Source organism: Solanum tuberosum, unplaced genomic scaffold (assembly GCF_000226075.1).
Source record: "Solanum tuberosum cultivar DM 1-3 516 R44 unplaced genomic scaffold, SolTub_3.0 scf00443, whole genome shotgun sequence".
Taxonomy (NCBI): Eukaryota; Viridiplantae; Streptophyta; class Magnoliopsida; order Solanales; family Solanaceae; genus Solanum; species Solanum tuberosum.
Window position 1 is genome coordinate 70,729 of NW_006239434.1, and position 16,515 is coordinate 87,243.

The 16,515-nt window shown below is 33.0% G+C and overlaps 3 protein-coding genes across 3 annotated transcripts; 1 reads left to right on the top strand and 2 right to left on the bottom strand.

Annotated features, from left to right (window-relative positions):
* Positions 1-266: 266 nt before the first annotated feature.
* On the top strand, positions 267-1,641 carry LOC107058437 (premnaspirodiene oxygenase-like). The gene is made up of 3 exons (XM_015304127.1): positions 267-281; positions 1,000-1,132; positions 1,289-1,641. Exons 1-3 carry the CDS (start codon positions 267-269, stop codon positions 1,639-1,641), a joined length of 501 nt encoding a protein of 166 aa, XP_015159613.1.
* Positions 1,642-2,423: 782 nt separating this feature from the next.
* On the bottom strand, positions 2,424-3,280 carry LOC102593875 (copper transporter 5). Its single transcript, XM_006364753.2, has one exon. It carries the CDS (start codon positions 3,041-3,043, stop codon positions 2,594-2,596), a length of 450 nt encoding a protein of 149 aa, XP_006364815.1. The 5' UTR covers positions 3,044-3,280; the 3' UTR covers positions 2,424-2,593.
* Positions 3,281-11,306: 8,026 nt separating this feature from the next.
* LOC102604601 (peroxidase 7) lies at positions 11,307-13,579 on the bottom strand. Its single transcript, XM_006364783.2, has 3 exons — positions 13,305-13,579; positions 12,423-12,768; positions 11,307-11,908 (listed from the first exon to the last, which is right to left on the bottom strand). Exons 1-3 carry the CDS (start codon positions 13,518-13,520, stop codon positions 11,496-11,498), a joined length of 975 nt encoding a protein of 324 aa, XP_006364845.1. The 5' UTR covers positions 13,521-13,579; the 3' UTR covers positions 11,307-11,495.
* Positions 13,580-16,515: the final 2,936 nt, after the last annotated feature.

Below are 16,515 nucleotides of genomic sequence, written 5' to 3' on the forward strand. Positions count from 1 at the left end.
TTTGTGAACGCGAGATCTTGAGTTTTTAGTATCTCTTGGGCTACAGGAGGACTCGAAATAACAACCGTTGGGATCTCACCAAGCTGCAAGTGCATTAAGGGGCCATGTTTTTGGGCCAAGTCTCTTAAGAGTATGGTGAGGTGGTTGGCTTGTAATTAAATGGTGAATGCTTCCTATGAAAGGCAATTTCCATGGACCTGGAGGCAAGTTTAGAGTTGGTTTTTTTGCTAGTATTTTCTTGGATATATAATAACTTCACAGTGAAAATGAGAAGCAATATGGTGAGAAAAGTGGCAAGAAAAAGGGGAAAATGTTGTAGCTCTATTATTGTCCGCGACACATTTTTTCCATGAGTTCTTTTTTGTATGTATTCGAAATAAGTAACTTTTTAACTATAATAATTTATTTTTTTTATTTTTTTATGTAGAGCATCATATGATGACTAAGCAACTTAAGTTTCATAAATTGTTCTTCATAAAACATAAAAAAAAATAAGCCTATAAGAAGGATGAATGGATAACTCGCAACCTTGATCATGGAATTGACACACCTAACTAGCTAATCTGAGTGCACTGTTTTAGACCTACTCCAATAATTCATGACCATTTATAACATTTCCTCAATTATCTATCTGAGATATTATTTCTTGAGTCGCACAAAAAAAAAACACTCTTCCATCAATACAAAGCATAGCATATATTATTCTTGTGACAAAGTTCATATGTCTTGTGAAGAAGCCACAGTTGTATTTTCGTAAAAAGTAGTACAGAAATTCAAAAGTAACACTGAAAAAAAAGGCATGCAAATAATTAACGCTTGGAATCTTCACCATACGTCACATTTGGTTAATTTGCTATCAAAGCAGTCATACTGGTGACATATATTTCTTTTAATTTCTTATGCACAACCGCACTAACAGTACTTTCAAAACAAATACTGCACCATATGATCACATCATTACTTAACTCTAGTAGTAATTTTAAATGTGAATATATGCAGGACATGTTTCTAGCTGGAACTGAAACTTCAGCAGACGTTCTTGAATGGGCAATGACTGAAATGATGAAAAACACCAAAGTTATGGAAAAGGCACAAACAGAATTGAGAAGAATTCCTCAAGGGAAAAAGAAGAGTAACAGAGATTGATTTGAAAGAAGTTAGCTACCTAAAATTAGTAATTAAAGAAACTGTGAGGTTACATCCACCACTTCCTTTGTTACTTCCAAGAGAATTCAGGGAGCAATGTGTAATTAATGGATATGACATGACATACCTATTAAAACTAAAGTAATAGTGAATGCTTGGGCAATTAATAGAGATGCTGAATTTTGTGAGGATTCTGAGAGTTTTACACTAGAGAGGTTCATAAATTGTGGTAGTAGTAGTAGTAATAATTTAAAATTTATCGGACATAGGTTTGAGTATTTACCATTTGGCGGAGGAAGAAGAATGTGTCCTGGAATTTCATTTGGTTTATCAAATGTTGAGCTTCCTTTAGCTCAACTTATTTACTATTTCAATTGGAAGATGCCTGATGGAATGAAGCCTGAAGATGTTGATGTTACTGAAACTCCTGGTGCTAGCTGTAGTAGGAAATGTTATTTATGTCTACTTGCTACATGTAATGATCTTGGAATTTGATAACTAGAATATTCAATATAACAAATAAAGAATTTAAAGGATATTTGCTTTGACAACTCTGTATGCAATGAAGAGTCGCTAAATATCAGTAAATGTTTTCACCAAGGGAAATTTATTGCCCACTACTCCCTCCATTCCATACTAATTGAATTTTTGAAGCATTTTTCATTTTTCAAATTAACTTAATTGTTCAGTTTTCAAAATTACTTTTAGAGTGTTTCTTTCAATTTTACCCTTCATTTGGATTTTCAATGTGATGACTTCAATAAATTTGACAATAATTAATAAGGGTAAAAATGGAAAACTATATTCAATTTTATGTCTTAATCTACTTTTCTTAAAGGGTGTGAACTGTGAAACACCTCAAAAATTCAATTAGTATGAAATGAAGGGAGTATTTTCTTTTGTTGTACTTGAAGTATGATGAGTTGAGAATAGGAAATCAATGTTGCAGCAAACAGAAAGTAATTAAGAAAAGAGAGGTCTTTGGCCTCAAGAAGAAATGTCCCCAAGGCCTAAACTAGAGAATTAAAATCTCGATAACAACATTTCACGATAATAACCATGTTTTCTGTACTGTTTCAAAAGTATCACAAACTACATTGTTACAAAGAGATTTGACTGTTTCTTATTAGTTTCGCCGGATTTGGAAAAAGCTGCAGTTTCATGAGGTGGATAAATTATTTTAGGCCAGATCTGAAAAGGGGTTGTTTTAATGAACAAGAAGAAAGGATTATAATTGATGTACACAGAATCGTGGGAAACAGATGGGGACAAATAGCTAAGCAGAAAAAGGTGTAAAATTATATTGAGATCAAGAAATACAACAGAACAGAAGGAAATATGAAAGATCAACAGATCCAATACTGCTATGTAAAAAAGGAAAACATTTTCATCATCATTTAATCACTATTCATACATACAACAATCAAACCCATTAACTAATATCATATCAAGCACAGGCACAAGGATTATCAACGCTGACATCATCCTCATCGCCGATCCTGAACAGCAAATATCCGATCGCCAAACCCAGAACAATAGCCACAAAAACGCCGCCGTTGAATGACATAACAGCCAACATAAGCATATACCCAATTGCCGAATTGATCCCAAAAACGATCGCCGTAGCGAATCTCGCCGAGTTCCACTTACCGCCGACGGTCGGGAAAGTGTAAAGAAGGGGAGCATTCAAAGCGGCGCTAGGCGGCGGAGGGTAATTCCTCCTGAAATTGGCAGAGATAATCCTGAATCGTTGACGACGATCTTCCATGTACTGATAAAATAGGGCGAAGATAAAACAAGCAAGTAAAGTAACTGCATAGCTAGTCCATGAATCAGTTCTCCAGAAATCGAACAAAAGGGTTACTTTTTTACCCCAATAAAAGGTCATGTGCATCATATTTGCTTTCCGATTTTGAGTTCTAGCCGATTTGGGTTCTTGGAGAAGATGGGTATTTTGTTGATTCGCTGGGCAAGTATGGGCCTTTTGATTCAATTCGATTCGATGATGATAAGGTGTGATAGAATGATGAGAATATCAAGGTGAAAAAGGAGAAGAATAGGAGTTGGTGGGTTTTTGTTTGTGTAATCTGTACTATCTTGTACTATACGTTTTAGGACAAAGTTTATACCTATCATTTGAACTTGTACTACTATTTTCCTATCGTTCTGTAGATATCTCATTGGTTTGAGTTCGTTTTTGTCAGAGAGCGCTTTATTGTGACTTGTCTCGGGTTCAAGTCCTTCTGAGTATAAAATTGTCTTTGTTAGGAAGAGTTTACTATTGGATTTTAAAAAAATGTGAATGAAAACGAAGAGTTCTGACTTTTATGAAAAATTATAGTAACTTTTATGAAGAATTGTGATTTTTTTGAACATGACTTTAATCAAAAGTTGCGACTTTTCTATAATGTTGTGATTTCTACGAAGGGTTATGACTTTTAACTTTTTTAAGGGTTGTGACCTTTTCTGATTAAGCACAATAAACACTTGTTCAAACTACCATTTGTTGTCTAATAATCCCTCTATTTCAAATTAATTGAATTGTGAGAAAAATTTCATTTTTCAAATCAACTTAATTGTTCAATCTCCAAGACTACTTTTAGAATATTTTTCCAATTTTACCCTTCATTAGTTAGTATTGGAATTAGTTATTACTCCCTCCATTCCATATTAATTTAATTTTTGAGGCATTTTCCATTTTTCATATTAACTTAATTGTTCTATTTTCAAGACTACTTTTAGAGTGTTCTTCCAATTTTTTCCATCATTAGTTAGTATTGGAATTAGTGATTAATTAATATTTAGTTATTTTAATCATAAATTTGACAATAATTAATAAGGGTAAAAATGGAAAATTATGTTCAATTTATGTCTTGATCTACTTTTTTTAAAGGGTGTGAAACACCTCAAAAATTAAATTAATATGAAATGGATTTCGTATAATTAATGTTTAGTTATTTAATCAATTTGACATTAATTAATAAGGGTAGAAGTGGAAAGCTATGCCTAAATTATGTCTTAATCTTCTTTTCTTAAAGGATGTGAAACACCTTAACAATTCAACTAATTTGAAATGCAGGGAATAGAAGGGTTTCCTCTTATTTTTCAACAACGTATTTAACGAATTCCTTGACTTCTTCTACTACTAAATCTAGTATTTTAAGTGTATTTTATTGTTGTTGATTGGTACGCTAACACCGTAAATTTAGGTACTGATACACAAGTGAGTAAGATCGTTCTATCCTGGAGGATATATTTTATTTAACATCGGGTACTTGAGTGAACAATTTTCTTAAAAACACACTCTGCATTTAGTAGATTCGATTTTTTTCTTTGAGAAAAATATTTTGTATATTATTTCTAATATGTTTCATATTCTATTTTCTTTACTGAATTTAAATTTCTAATTTTGAAAATACTCTTTAAACTTTGTTGCTTCTTACCAATTTTTTCAAAGTTATCATTGTAAGTATTTTAGTAATACAGGTTGAACAACATTTACCCCCAATGTGGAATTTGTTTTGGGTTTGAGTTCTCCTGAGTACGGAGACGCCTTTATTAGAAAATACGTATTTTTAAGGTTGTCCGTAATTCAAGAACGAAACTAATAATTTATGTCAAATTCAAGGGTACTTTGAATAGTCACTCTAATAATGCCACATAAATTGGACATCTAACTAACGTAAGTGTATGTATCTAGTATGTGTATATATATATAAAGAACCTTCGGTTTTTGTTTTTTTTTTCCTCTAGCAAAGATCGTGAAGATCTCCTTTCCTGTTAACATTTTTGTATCAAGCAAATAGTTGCTTATATTAAGAAAGAATACTAGTTAAATTTCATTCAACAATTTTTAAAATACATAACATATCTTTCCTAATTAACTTAGGTGTGAAACTTTGAGTACGATATTATTTATGTCAATCTGGAAACATTTTTTAGGACTAATTAGAGTCGAGTCAAAGAGAAACTTTTGGCATGATTTTGTCTGTTACCTTGGGTTTGAGTTTTAATAAAGTTTTACTAACTTTTAAGCAAGTAGTAATAACTTTAATTTTTTTTAATGAAAGACTCGCGAATGACCTGAGCACAAGCAATAGCATATAATTACACAATGTTGAAATTGTAAAAGGCATAATACATACACATGATCTTTAACTTGACGTCAGCTGATAATTATGACCTTTAACTTTGGATGTGCACAAGTAGACACTTAAACTTGTATAAAATTAAGCAAGTAGACACACTTATCCTACATGGCATAATACACATAGGACGCCACGTAGGACACAAAATTGTCATGTAGGGTGTCATGTAGGACGAATGTGTCTATTTGTTTAATTTTATACAAGTTTAAGTATCTACCTGTGGACATTCAAAGATAAATGTCATAGTTGTCAGATGACGCCAAGTTAAGTGTCATATTTATGTAATATGTCATTGTAAAAAAGATGATTATACTCATCTTGTCTTCTTTAATCACAAAATAAACAAGTGATGACGGGTTGCTCTACTTTGGTAAAATGGGCCGGTGTATATTCGACCCGATTTGGGAGTCCTGGATTGAGGGGCTAGGCAAAACGCACTGGGTCGGTAGACGGGCCCATCTGCTAGTTCACATCTCGGCCCATTGAGGCACGACTCCGTTAATAGAAAATATATCTAATTACATAAATATTTCTATCATATCATATTTATTAATTCTCTCTATAATTTAACATAATTACATTTTATATCACTATTTAGTAATTTCATATCAGATTTCACGTCTAATACAGGTAATTCACACTAGATAAACACTATATACATGTATCTGAAATACCAAAGACGTGAGTAAAATATGAGAGTCGCGAGCGAGATTTGTCTATGTATCCCAATACATGTAAAACCACTTGGATACAGTGTATCTAGAACAAATTACACCTAATTTTGACCACATATATCACGAGATACATGTATCTAAACGTATCTGGACACACCAAAATTTGATAAAATTCGTAATATTGTAAATTAGCATGTATCTAATTAATTAACTTCTAAACTAGTGAGGTTACCATAATGGATAAGCTAGTAATAAATTTGAAAGAGAAAAAAAAAAAGGAAAATGGAAATAAAAAAAAGGTGATGTCGTTTGCCATGAAAACAAGGGGTTCCATAGAGAAAAAAACAAATAAGATTAGTAATAAAGGAAGGAAGAAAGATCCAAGAAGAAGTGTTTGGTAGCTCATAGGGTAACTGATGAAAACAATATCTCATAAAAATCAGCGACCCTTCTTTTTCTACGTACTGCCCTCTGGTTATCTCCCAACCACCACACATATTAAATAGTATTGATTTATTCGTATGTTTTTTAAATTATCAATTTTTGTAACTTATAGTATTTTCATATAACTTTAAATATTTAAGTTGTTTTTAAAAAATCTTAAAAGAGTGCATGTCTAAATACACCATTAAAATAATGAAATTTGAATCTAGAATTTAAACTATGTTATGTAAATTAGAATGAAAGAATTACTTAGTACATATTCATATATCTATTTTAAAAAATTGAGTTATTAATCATAAGGATTTTTTTTGACTAAATTACACTTTATATTATCCACAATATGACTACTTAATTAATAACCTAGATAGACTCTTTAAACAAAAAGTTATATAGATAATTTTTTGAAGCAGGACAGATCCGAAAAATTATTTATTTATTATCTTTCAATTTAAGTCTTTTTTTTTAAATATCGCTTTCTATATTTAGTAACTTTTTAGCTTTACTATCTCACATTACATGTTTATGATCATAAAATTCAAAGATATTATGTTACATTAATTAATCTAAGGCCATAAAAAAGAATAGAAAATTTTACTTTTCTTGAATTTGCGCAAGGACAACCAACCAACCTATGACACATAAATAGACAGAGGGACTGAGCGCAAACTTAAGAAATTATTATTATAAATTTGAATTTTATGATCTTAATTAAACTAAATAGGTGTATAATATATCAAATATCATTTGATTTTGTGCTCTGAAACATATCATATACAATGTTAAAATCAAAATTAAAATTTTGTCAAATAGCTGTATAAAAAAGAGACATCCTTTTTTACAAAATACATAACCAACTAAAAATAGAGGAAATATATTTGGATAAAATATATATAACTAAAACAACATTTAAGATAAGCAGAAGGTAGTACTACAACAGTAATAATACAGATGCTCAATACAATTTTATACATGATTTTTTTTAATAAAAAAATCAGATAATATATACGTAAATCTTATCATTACTCTCATATAAAGTAAAGCTACTATATTGAATAGACCCTTAGTATAATAATATATTATCAAACTTAGAAAGCAAAATAACGATAGCAAACTAGCTAGATAAATACAATCAATAACGATAGGAAACGAAGTAAAAGATACCACACAAATAATAAATAGGCGGAAGGTAGTATATATTATATGGTCAATACTATTGGTCAGCGTTCCTTGACTTGTCATAATTGCATGCAGTCTCATCTTAACAATCTCTATTCCCTACAATTTCCCCCTTTATATTAATCATTGTGTTCCTTAGAGTTACTCAACACTTTTTAGCTCATTTGGTTCCACTCCATTTATTATTTCTATAAAGAAAAAAAGGCCAACCATGCATTGCTTGTAACATAGTTGAACAAATAGAGTATTAATTAGCATAAACATTCTCCGGTACTCTTTTGGTTGCTTGACCCATGCAATGATGCAAATAAGTTCCTGTTAAGGCAGGAAAATGATAGGGGCAGAGGCGGAGCTAAGTGAGAGTTTGTGGGTTTGGACAAATTCAGTAGCTTTATCGTAGATGATAGCTCAATGAAGGTTTCGTGGAAACACATTCATACTAAAAAAAAGAGAGTATATTTTGCAATATTTTTCTCTTCTATCTTAAAATTTAAAACCCTCAAACTCTTAATTTTGGCTCCGCCTCTAGAAGGGGAAAGGGGTACAAATTTGAAGTTTTTTTTCTTATATTCACTATCAAATTAATAATATTCAACAAATATATTTGTTCTGTATATCAATATATATACATATATATATATATATATAAAATATACAGATTTTATATAGATTATATATATATATGTGTGTGTGTGTGTGTGTCTGAGTAATGAACATAATTGTTGTAATTCGCCCGCAAGAGCCAGTTGCCTAAGGTTTGGCCTCATTTATTTTCAAGCAATAATAAGTTATAGATATTTTAAAAAGAAAATATTGAGGATTATTTGTAGAAAATATATACTTTTCATATAAGTAAAGAGATTAATAGAAAATTGTCAAATCTAAAATACTATGTCTCATGAAAGATTAAAAGGATGGGTTATATTAAATTTCATTAAAAGCAATACTAAATTTAAAGCCTTCCTTCAAATTTGATTTAACTGCCAGAATTTGCCCAAGTAAAAAAAGAAAGGATCGGGTTTACTTTTTTGTAAATGCTCCGGGTTTAATTAATAACTAAATGTCTCTCTCAATTTCCACTATAATCACAAATATTTGTCTTGTCTTCAATATTTTACGAATAATAGGAAATATCTGTTTCAAAATTGGTGAACAATCCGTAGTGATCTAGTAGGCACTAATATAATACTAATTAAATTCTAAACACGGTTTATTGAATAATACGTACAGAGAAAGTTAGATTTGTCTTATCTTTTTGGGCATGGTGGTGGAAACAGCATACATTTTCAGCTTTATCAAAGTGAAAATTAAAGTTTTTTTAAAAAAAAAATCTAAGGGACCCTGACATTAAAATGATGAATCAATAGATGCATGTTTTGAAAAGATAGAAATCAAATGTACTACTTATATATAATTAGTACTTACAAATATGAATTTCATGATCTTTGCATTCTCATTACCAAATGATTAAATACAATCATAACAAAAATTCTTTTATAGAAATCGTGAAAAAGATATATCATTATCATTTGAGACCGATCATTCAGATAGATGGGTGAAAATCACATCAATATTACAAAAATTGAACCAAAACCATAATATATTCCATATATATTACGAGTAAATGTATACATATTTTTAGAAAAACAGAAATTGAAAGGTTACAAATTAACTAGAGAATCAAGAAGATAATAAACCATCCCCCCCTTGATAATTACCTATTTGAAATTGGATTTGGACCACTAGGAACTTCATGAGCATTAACATTCAATGATTTGTCTCTCCATTTTTGAGATTGATGATTCTTTCCTTTTCTTCCCATTATTGTACTAGAAACTTGATCTTCTTTGTAGTTTCTTCTTTCAGTACTCAAAGGTTTGGGAATGTTCTTCTTGATTGCATCATGATGATGATCTTGTAAAGTACTCGGTTCGACTTGTTGGTCATCAGACATAACAATAGTGACAAGAAAGAAGAAGATAGTAAGTAATGAGATAATGTTGTAGAGAGTCATTTTACAAGTGATGATGAGAGGCTAGAAAGTCATCCCTAGCCATAAACAAAAACTAAATAAATATCAAGAAGATAAAACATATATTCAACACTTATATATATAAGGGTTGAGTCGTTAAGAACAAGAAGGATTGATTTTATTTTATTTTTAATCAACACGAGTCACGATTTTACTGTCACCAGTAAAAAATAAAAGAAGTTACAAATGGAAGAAGGAAGACTAGACTTTTTCATGTGAAAACCCTAAAAAGACAAAGCTAATTTAAACTAGTTTTTGAACATTAGGAGTGAAACTTTAGAGATGTAGAGAGAAAATAAAAGAGAGAGAAAAAAGAGGAGAGAATATAATCTTGAAAGAGATAAAGTGGAAAGGAGAGATATGAATTACTTTATAAATGTCTGGTGACCTTAAAAGATTACAGAGAGAGAGAGACAGGAAAAAAAAACATTAGCTCATGACTTGTGTCCAAAATTCATATATCCGATTCAGAGTCGAATTTAGAATTTTATATCATATTATAAACACAAATATAAAGTTTGAATTAAACTCACTCTCTGTAAAATATCGTTTTTAAAAAAAAAAAATTGAACTGAAGAACTCTAAATAAAGATGACGAGATCCAGTGGCGTAGCCATAGCCACACCGGGTGTCCAATTGGACACCCTTCGTCGTCAGAAAATTACGTTGTATGTCAAATTCTACAAGGATATATATATTTAAAGTTGGACACCTTTAACAAATGCTATGCATTTGGCATAGTGGTAATGGGTGTCCATTTGAACGAAGGAGTTTCGGGTTTGAACCCCAAATATCACAATATTTTTTTATTTTATTTTGACAGTCACACACTATTATTCTTGGACACCTTTAGTAAAATTATTTTGACAGCCACACACCACTATTATTGGACATCCTTAATAAAATTTCTGATTCCGCCACTGACGAGATCGATCCAATGTATTGTTAGTGGGTGGGTGGTGTAAGTAGTTCGTCTGTTAGTAGAAAAAACAGAAATGAATGGAGCCAAAAGGTGTAGGTGAATGAGATAAGCAAGAGAGACGTGAGAAGAGACATGCAAATGCTAAATACTGACTCACTGCCTTCTTTGGATTTTTTGATCATTGATGCAATTTGTTACGCAATTTGGACACTATGAAAATGGACAAATTCTATAAAGGGACAAGGAAGAAAAAAACCGTGGGGAAGTCACATAAGCCAGAAAATAAAATGGTCACAGATTTGAAAACAGTTTTTGAGTAGACATAATTATCCCATAATTAATTACTACCAAACAGGATAAAGAAAAAAAAAGGTTGTTATAGAGCAATAATAATTTATAAATTTGATCATTAGTATATAAATTGGTCGATTAATTTATTATTTGAAGTCCTTTTTCATATGCTCATACTTTTTGCCTTTAAATTAGTGTACATTAGATGAGAATTACTTTCTATTCAACCCTCCTTTTTCTTTTTGTTAAGGTATCTGTTGGTTTCGTTGGTTAACTGTATTTATACGTGATTATACAAAGCATATAAAATATATATATATAATAGTGTATAAGAATGTATATGTAGTATATATGTAATGTAAAACTATATTTAACAATGTACATATATGGCAAAGCAGGCCAAACAAATTGAAACAGAGGGAGTATAGTTCTCCTTCACCACCTTTAAGTAAATTCCTCAATTAATTGCAAGTACATAATTTTGGTAGAGAATTTATCCATAGCTTAGTACGATTTTAAAGTTCATACCAGCCTCTTCATTAATATTCGAACTTCAAAGTACAAATTTAAATATTAGTATAGTAAAAACCCGAAAAAAAGAAACAAACTCGCACTGATCGATAGCGTAAGAAATTAAATCTTTTACACGATCAATATATATCTTAATATTTAGTTGGAGCATTAATGCGGGCGCAATTGAGTCGCACTTCACCATCAGTACTAAGATAATCTTGAATATTTCCCATCTTGACCATAGATGCTGAAAATAGGCTTCCAAATTCATCTGGTTGAGTAGCCAAAGCTGTGACAATTGGTGCAGTTCTTGAATCTTTGTACAACAATTGGTCAGTCAACAAAAGTCCCATTCCCTTTTGTAGATTCTTGTAGTATTGAACATCAAATTTCTTTGGAGTAACAGCATCAAGATCAACATATTCAGATGCCCATCTACATTTTCTTTCCAAATAATTTAAGTAGAGATGATCAAGTCTTGTATCTGATTTCTTAGTTCCATTATAATTGTATAACCTGTATTGTAGAGATTCACATGTTGCTCTACCAATTGTGTGTGCTCCTACATACATGTAACACATAAATTAAACCAAAATTGATATTAAATTATATAGTTACAATGAAACTAGATCTTTTAGAATCATATTGAATATTTGACGATACATTTATGATCATTAACAGAGCTCCAACTTAACGTGACCAAATTTTCAAGAAAAAAAAAATCAATTTAACCTGTCAAGTAAGAATCAAGGGAAAAACGAATTGTTTTCTAGTGTAGAGGGTAATTTTAAACCAGTAAGTTTAACTATGGACAAATTTGCTAGCACAATTTGAAATAAGGGATAATTAGTAGTACTTTTGGTCCCTCATAATTGATAAATGTTGATTTTAGTCCGAATAATATTTAGCTAAGCACATCTAACCTTCGATTAACTAAAATATGCATGGTTTGTCACTTTATAAAAGGATCGTGGGACATTTTAGACTACGTTTAGAACTATCTTACCGTCAAATATAGAGTAATAAATAATTAAAAATTTAATACTACAAAACATTGATAATTGAAAAGTACTGACCAGAGAGGACAACCAAGTCGAGAACATTTAATCCTTTGGATTGGAATAATTCAAGTAAATCAGTGACTACTTCGTGACCCATTGGGACTAATTGATCAGCTTCTTTAGCGTTGGAAACTGTGCCATCTTTCCTGCCATATGGAACCATCCAGTAAGGACCACCTACTGCAAGTGTGGCGTCTCTTGCAGCTACGGTTAGAATATCAGCACAAGATACTGTCTTAGGGCACTCTTTCTCCAATTCTCGTTTAATATCCTCGATTACTTCAAATCCCCTTAATGTCTTGCTTGCATTCGCATTCTTTTCACTTCCTTCGTAGTCTAACAATATGGAAGCATCACATCCCTACGTAACATCCACACACAATACTTGTGTCAAAATATTGAAATATATATATATATATATATAGTGGTGTGATGAGGCACAATTTAAAAAAAAAAAATAAAGACGTAAAATTTGTAGATATTACACAAAATTATAATGAGTTTTATTTTTTCAGACTATAAAAACATGTCATTAAAAGTAAACTAGGAAATATTCAAATAAAAGGAGGTATACTTTCCACTAGACTTCTTTTGTTGTTAAATTATCCATTTTTAACTCATAACAATTCAACAAAAAATTTGATAAGGATAAAATGGGCGGTATGTGGTGGGACATATGAGATCCCTCCTATACTTAACCATAACCTCAACTCTCAAGTTCAAACTTGAGTAATAGATCGAAAAGCCCCTTAAAATGGGCAGTATGTGGTTCAAATCTAAATTAGTCAAACTAGTTAAATTTTAAATATCAAATGATTACGGAAAAAAAAGCTAAAAGTGTATTGTTTAACTTAATTAGCTATGTAGTGAAACTATATAAGTGAAATTGATACGTACCCTAACAAAGCAGTCATGGAAATGCAACCTCATGAGAGCAGGAGCAAGTGAATAATCTTTTTTAATCCATTCCTCCATTTTCTTGTGCACTATACACTCCAACTTCGGACAGGTCTTGCTGTAGTAGTCATAAGGAAGGTCGTCCTCATCATATGCTGAAGCAGACACGGCGGCCACCAGAAACAAGGCCGCCGTGAAGAATACAAAACTCTTCATTCTACGATAATTGAGGAGGATATATATAGGTACTTCAATATTGATGAATTCAAGAGGAATTGCTTGATTTGTTATTGTACATTCTATTCCTATCAATATGTATATATAGTTTTTTTTGAAGTAGCTAGCTATACGTGAGAAGCACCTTTATGGGTTTTGAAAATGTAATTATTGAGACGTGCGGACATGTACAAATGTTGAGTTGACAATATAAAAAGGAATATATATATATTTGGATTTTGATTATTTCGGGTGGGAGACAAGGTTAATTATAGTATTAGTATACATTAAGAAGTTGAATTGACTATCAATAAACATTAAAAAGGGAAGTGCAATGGACTTGGCAAGTACACGTGGCCATTAATTGTTTGGTTTCAAATATTCAGCTCCCTATTTCTTTTAACTTGTCAAATTTTTTTTTAGAATCAAACTATATATACTTAGATTAATATTTTAATATATATTTTTGTCATATTTGGGGAAAATATACAATTTATAGTACTTTTATATAGTTATTTCATATTTATTTTTTTAAATATCGAATTAATGTTATCTAATTTATCTTTAAAGTTAGTCAAATAGATTTTCTGAAAAACACATGAGAATCCAAAAGGAACGGCGGTAATAGTAATATTAGTTTTGTGAACGAAATCTTTAATTACTACAAAAATGTGGTTTGGCTATGATTTATTAATAATTCAAACTTACCCTTGATCTTCAGTTTGGCCATGATTTATTAAAGTTATACTTCGGATTAAAGTTTTGTTGAGAGTGGAGGACAAATATGATATGGTTTTTTCACAATTATATAAAAAAAGAAGTATGAATTATTCCAAAATATAACAAATTTCAGTAAAATTAAGATATTGGGAATTAATGGTATTTTCAGTCTTTCTCATCGTGGAACCATCAATGAGGACTTTATAATACTCTTTAAACATGATCATGAGAAGTGTAAACGTAGAAAAAGCTAGCTGTTGCTTTTTCTCTATATAAAGGTGAGGGCTAACTGTTAAGTTTGTGGTTTGGGTTTTAAAATTTCGACTAAATGTGTCATATATATGGCAAAGCTCAATTTGAGGTTTCTCTTCATACTTTTTCCTTTTTTTTAAGTCTGTGCGTGATTCAAATTAATTTTTTTATTTCTGTTTTGCATGGCGTCTGAAATTCACATTAAATTTCTGTTGAATTCACGCATTGCATGATTTATTCTTCTAAATAGAATTTTTTTCATTCTCAAGTCTAACTCAAATTAAGCTTACGCCTTAGACAAGTGATTGTTCACATGAATAACCATTTTATTTTATTATCAAAGGAAATGCTGAAAGTGAATGTCTCTTAAATGGTGCTTATTGGCAAGCCTGACCTTGTTGAGCTATTAATGAAAATATAGTAGCAATGCTAAATAAGGGTTATAAAATAAACTTTACCATAGGTTAAAATTGAAAGAAGAGTAAAGCTATCCGGGTTCTGCCTCAAATGGGCCTGTGGAAATTGGGCCATGTACTCCAGCAATATCACCTTAAAGCAACGGTTTAATGACGTGGCATATATTTTATTACTTAAAATTTTACATTTTCACAATTCTGGTATATTATTATTGAATATTATATATTTTTTATATTATTTTTTTTCATATTCCATGTGAATTTTCGAACTAAAGATGAAAATATAGTTTAAAATAAGTTCTATTTAATATATTAAAGATCAAACTTAATTAAATATGATCGTCCTATTCGATTTTTCTCTTCCTATTTCCAACTTATTCAGTTTTGATTTGTTCCATTCAGTTCATTTGATTTCGATTCAATGTTAGTTTTCACAAGCATCTTTGGCTGTATATATAAATTTTTTTGTAGAATTACTTATTTTAATTCAAATAATAAAATACTATGTTTACCCATCTCGTCGTGACAGTTTAGGTGACTTGATTTGAATTTGGTGATCCATTTCATCAATTTTTGACTGCCAGAAACATATGAATATGAAATAATAACTGATTGCTAGTATTAGAGTAAGATAGAGTACTGTTAACAAATGTTTAATTTAAAAGCTACATTTTTTCTATTTTACGCCTACAATTAATATAACCTTTGGAAGTTTAAATTTTTTTAAAGATCTAAAATACTTTTTTCAAGAGGCTAAATGATATAAACAAAGAGCAAAATAGTAAGATCAATCTATTAGTGATTTCTTAATTACCGTATATGGAAAAAATAAATGTGAGGAAGTATATATTCTATGTAATGTATGTAATATGTATATGCATTGCGTGATCGACGCTAGCTACATGATACACGATAATTATTGACACTTTGGTAGTTCAATGTCCAGATGAGTTTTATAGAAACCCCCCCCCCCCCCCCCCCCCCCCCCCCCCCCCCCCCCCCCCCCCCCCCCCCCCCCCCCCCCCCCCCCCCCCCCCCCCCCCCCCCCCCCCCCCCCCCCCCCCCCCCCCCCCCCCCCCCCCCCCCCCCCCCCCCCCCCCCCCCCCCCCCCCCCCCCCCCCCCCCCCCCCCCCCCCCCCCCCCCCCCCCCCCCCCCCCCCCCCCCCCCCCCCCCCCCCCCCCCCCCCCCCCCCCCCCCCCCCCCCCCCCCCCCCCCCCCCCCCCCCCCCCCCCCCCCCCCCCCCCCCCCCCCCCCCCCCCCCCCCCCCCCCCCCCCCCCCCCCCCCCCCCCCCCCCCCCCCCCCCCCCCCCCCCCCCCCCCCCCCCCCCCCCCCCCCCCCCCCCCCCCCCCCCCCCCCCCCCCCCCCCCCCCCCCCCCCCCCCCCCCCCCCCCCCCCCCCCCCCCCCCCCCCCCCCCCCCCCCCCCCCCCCCCCCCCCCCCCCCCCCCCCCCCCCCCCCCCCCCCCCCCCCCCCCCCCCCCCCCCCCCCCCCCCCCCCCCCCCCCCCCCCCCCCCCCCCCCCCCCCCCCCCCCCCCCCCCCCCCCCCCCCCCCCCCCCCCCATCACATTCCTTGTCCCCCACTTTATAGGGTCACTTACACTTTTTT

Excerpts from the sequence above, each read along its gene's own strand:
- LOC102604601 (XM_006364783.2), bottom strand. The coding sequence starts at position 13,520 with ATGAAGAGTTTTGTATTCTTCACGGCGGCCTTGTTTCTGGTGGCCGCC. Across the intron at positions 12,769-13,304 it reads TCCATGACTGCTTTGTTAGG|GGATGTGATGCTTCCATATT; the intron begins GTACGTATCAAT and ends GATGTTACGTAG. Across the intron at positions 11,909-12,422 it reads CGACTTGGTTGTCCTCTCTG|GAGCACACACAATTGGTAGA; the intron begins GTCAGTACTTTT and ends ACATGTATGTAG.
- LOC107058437 (XM_015304127.1), top strand. Across the intron at positions 1,133-1,288 it reads TCCTCAAGGGAAAAAGAAGA|TAATAGTGAATGCTTGGGCA; the intron begins GTAACAGAGATT and ends TTAAAACTAAAG.
- LOC102593875 (XM_006364753.2), bottom strand. The coding sequence starts at position 3,043 with ATGATGCACATGACCTTTTATTGGGGTAAAAAAGTAACCCTTTTGTTC.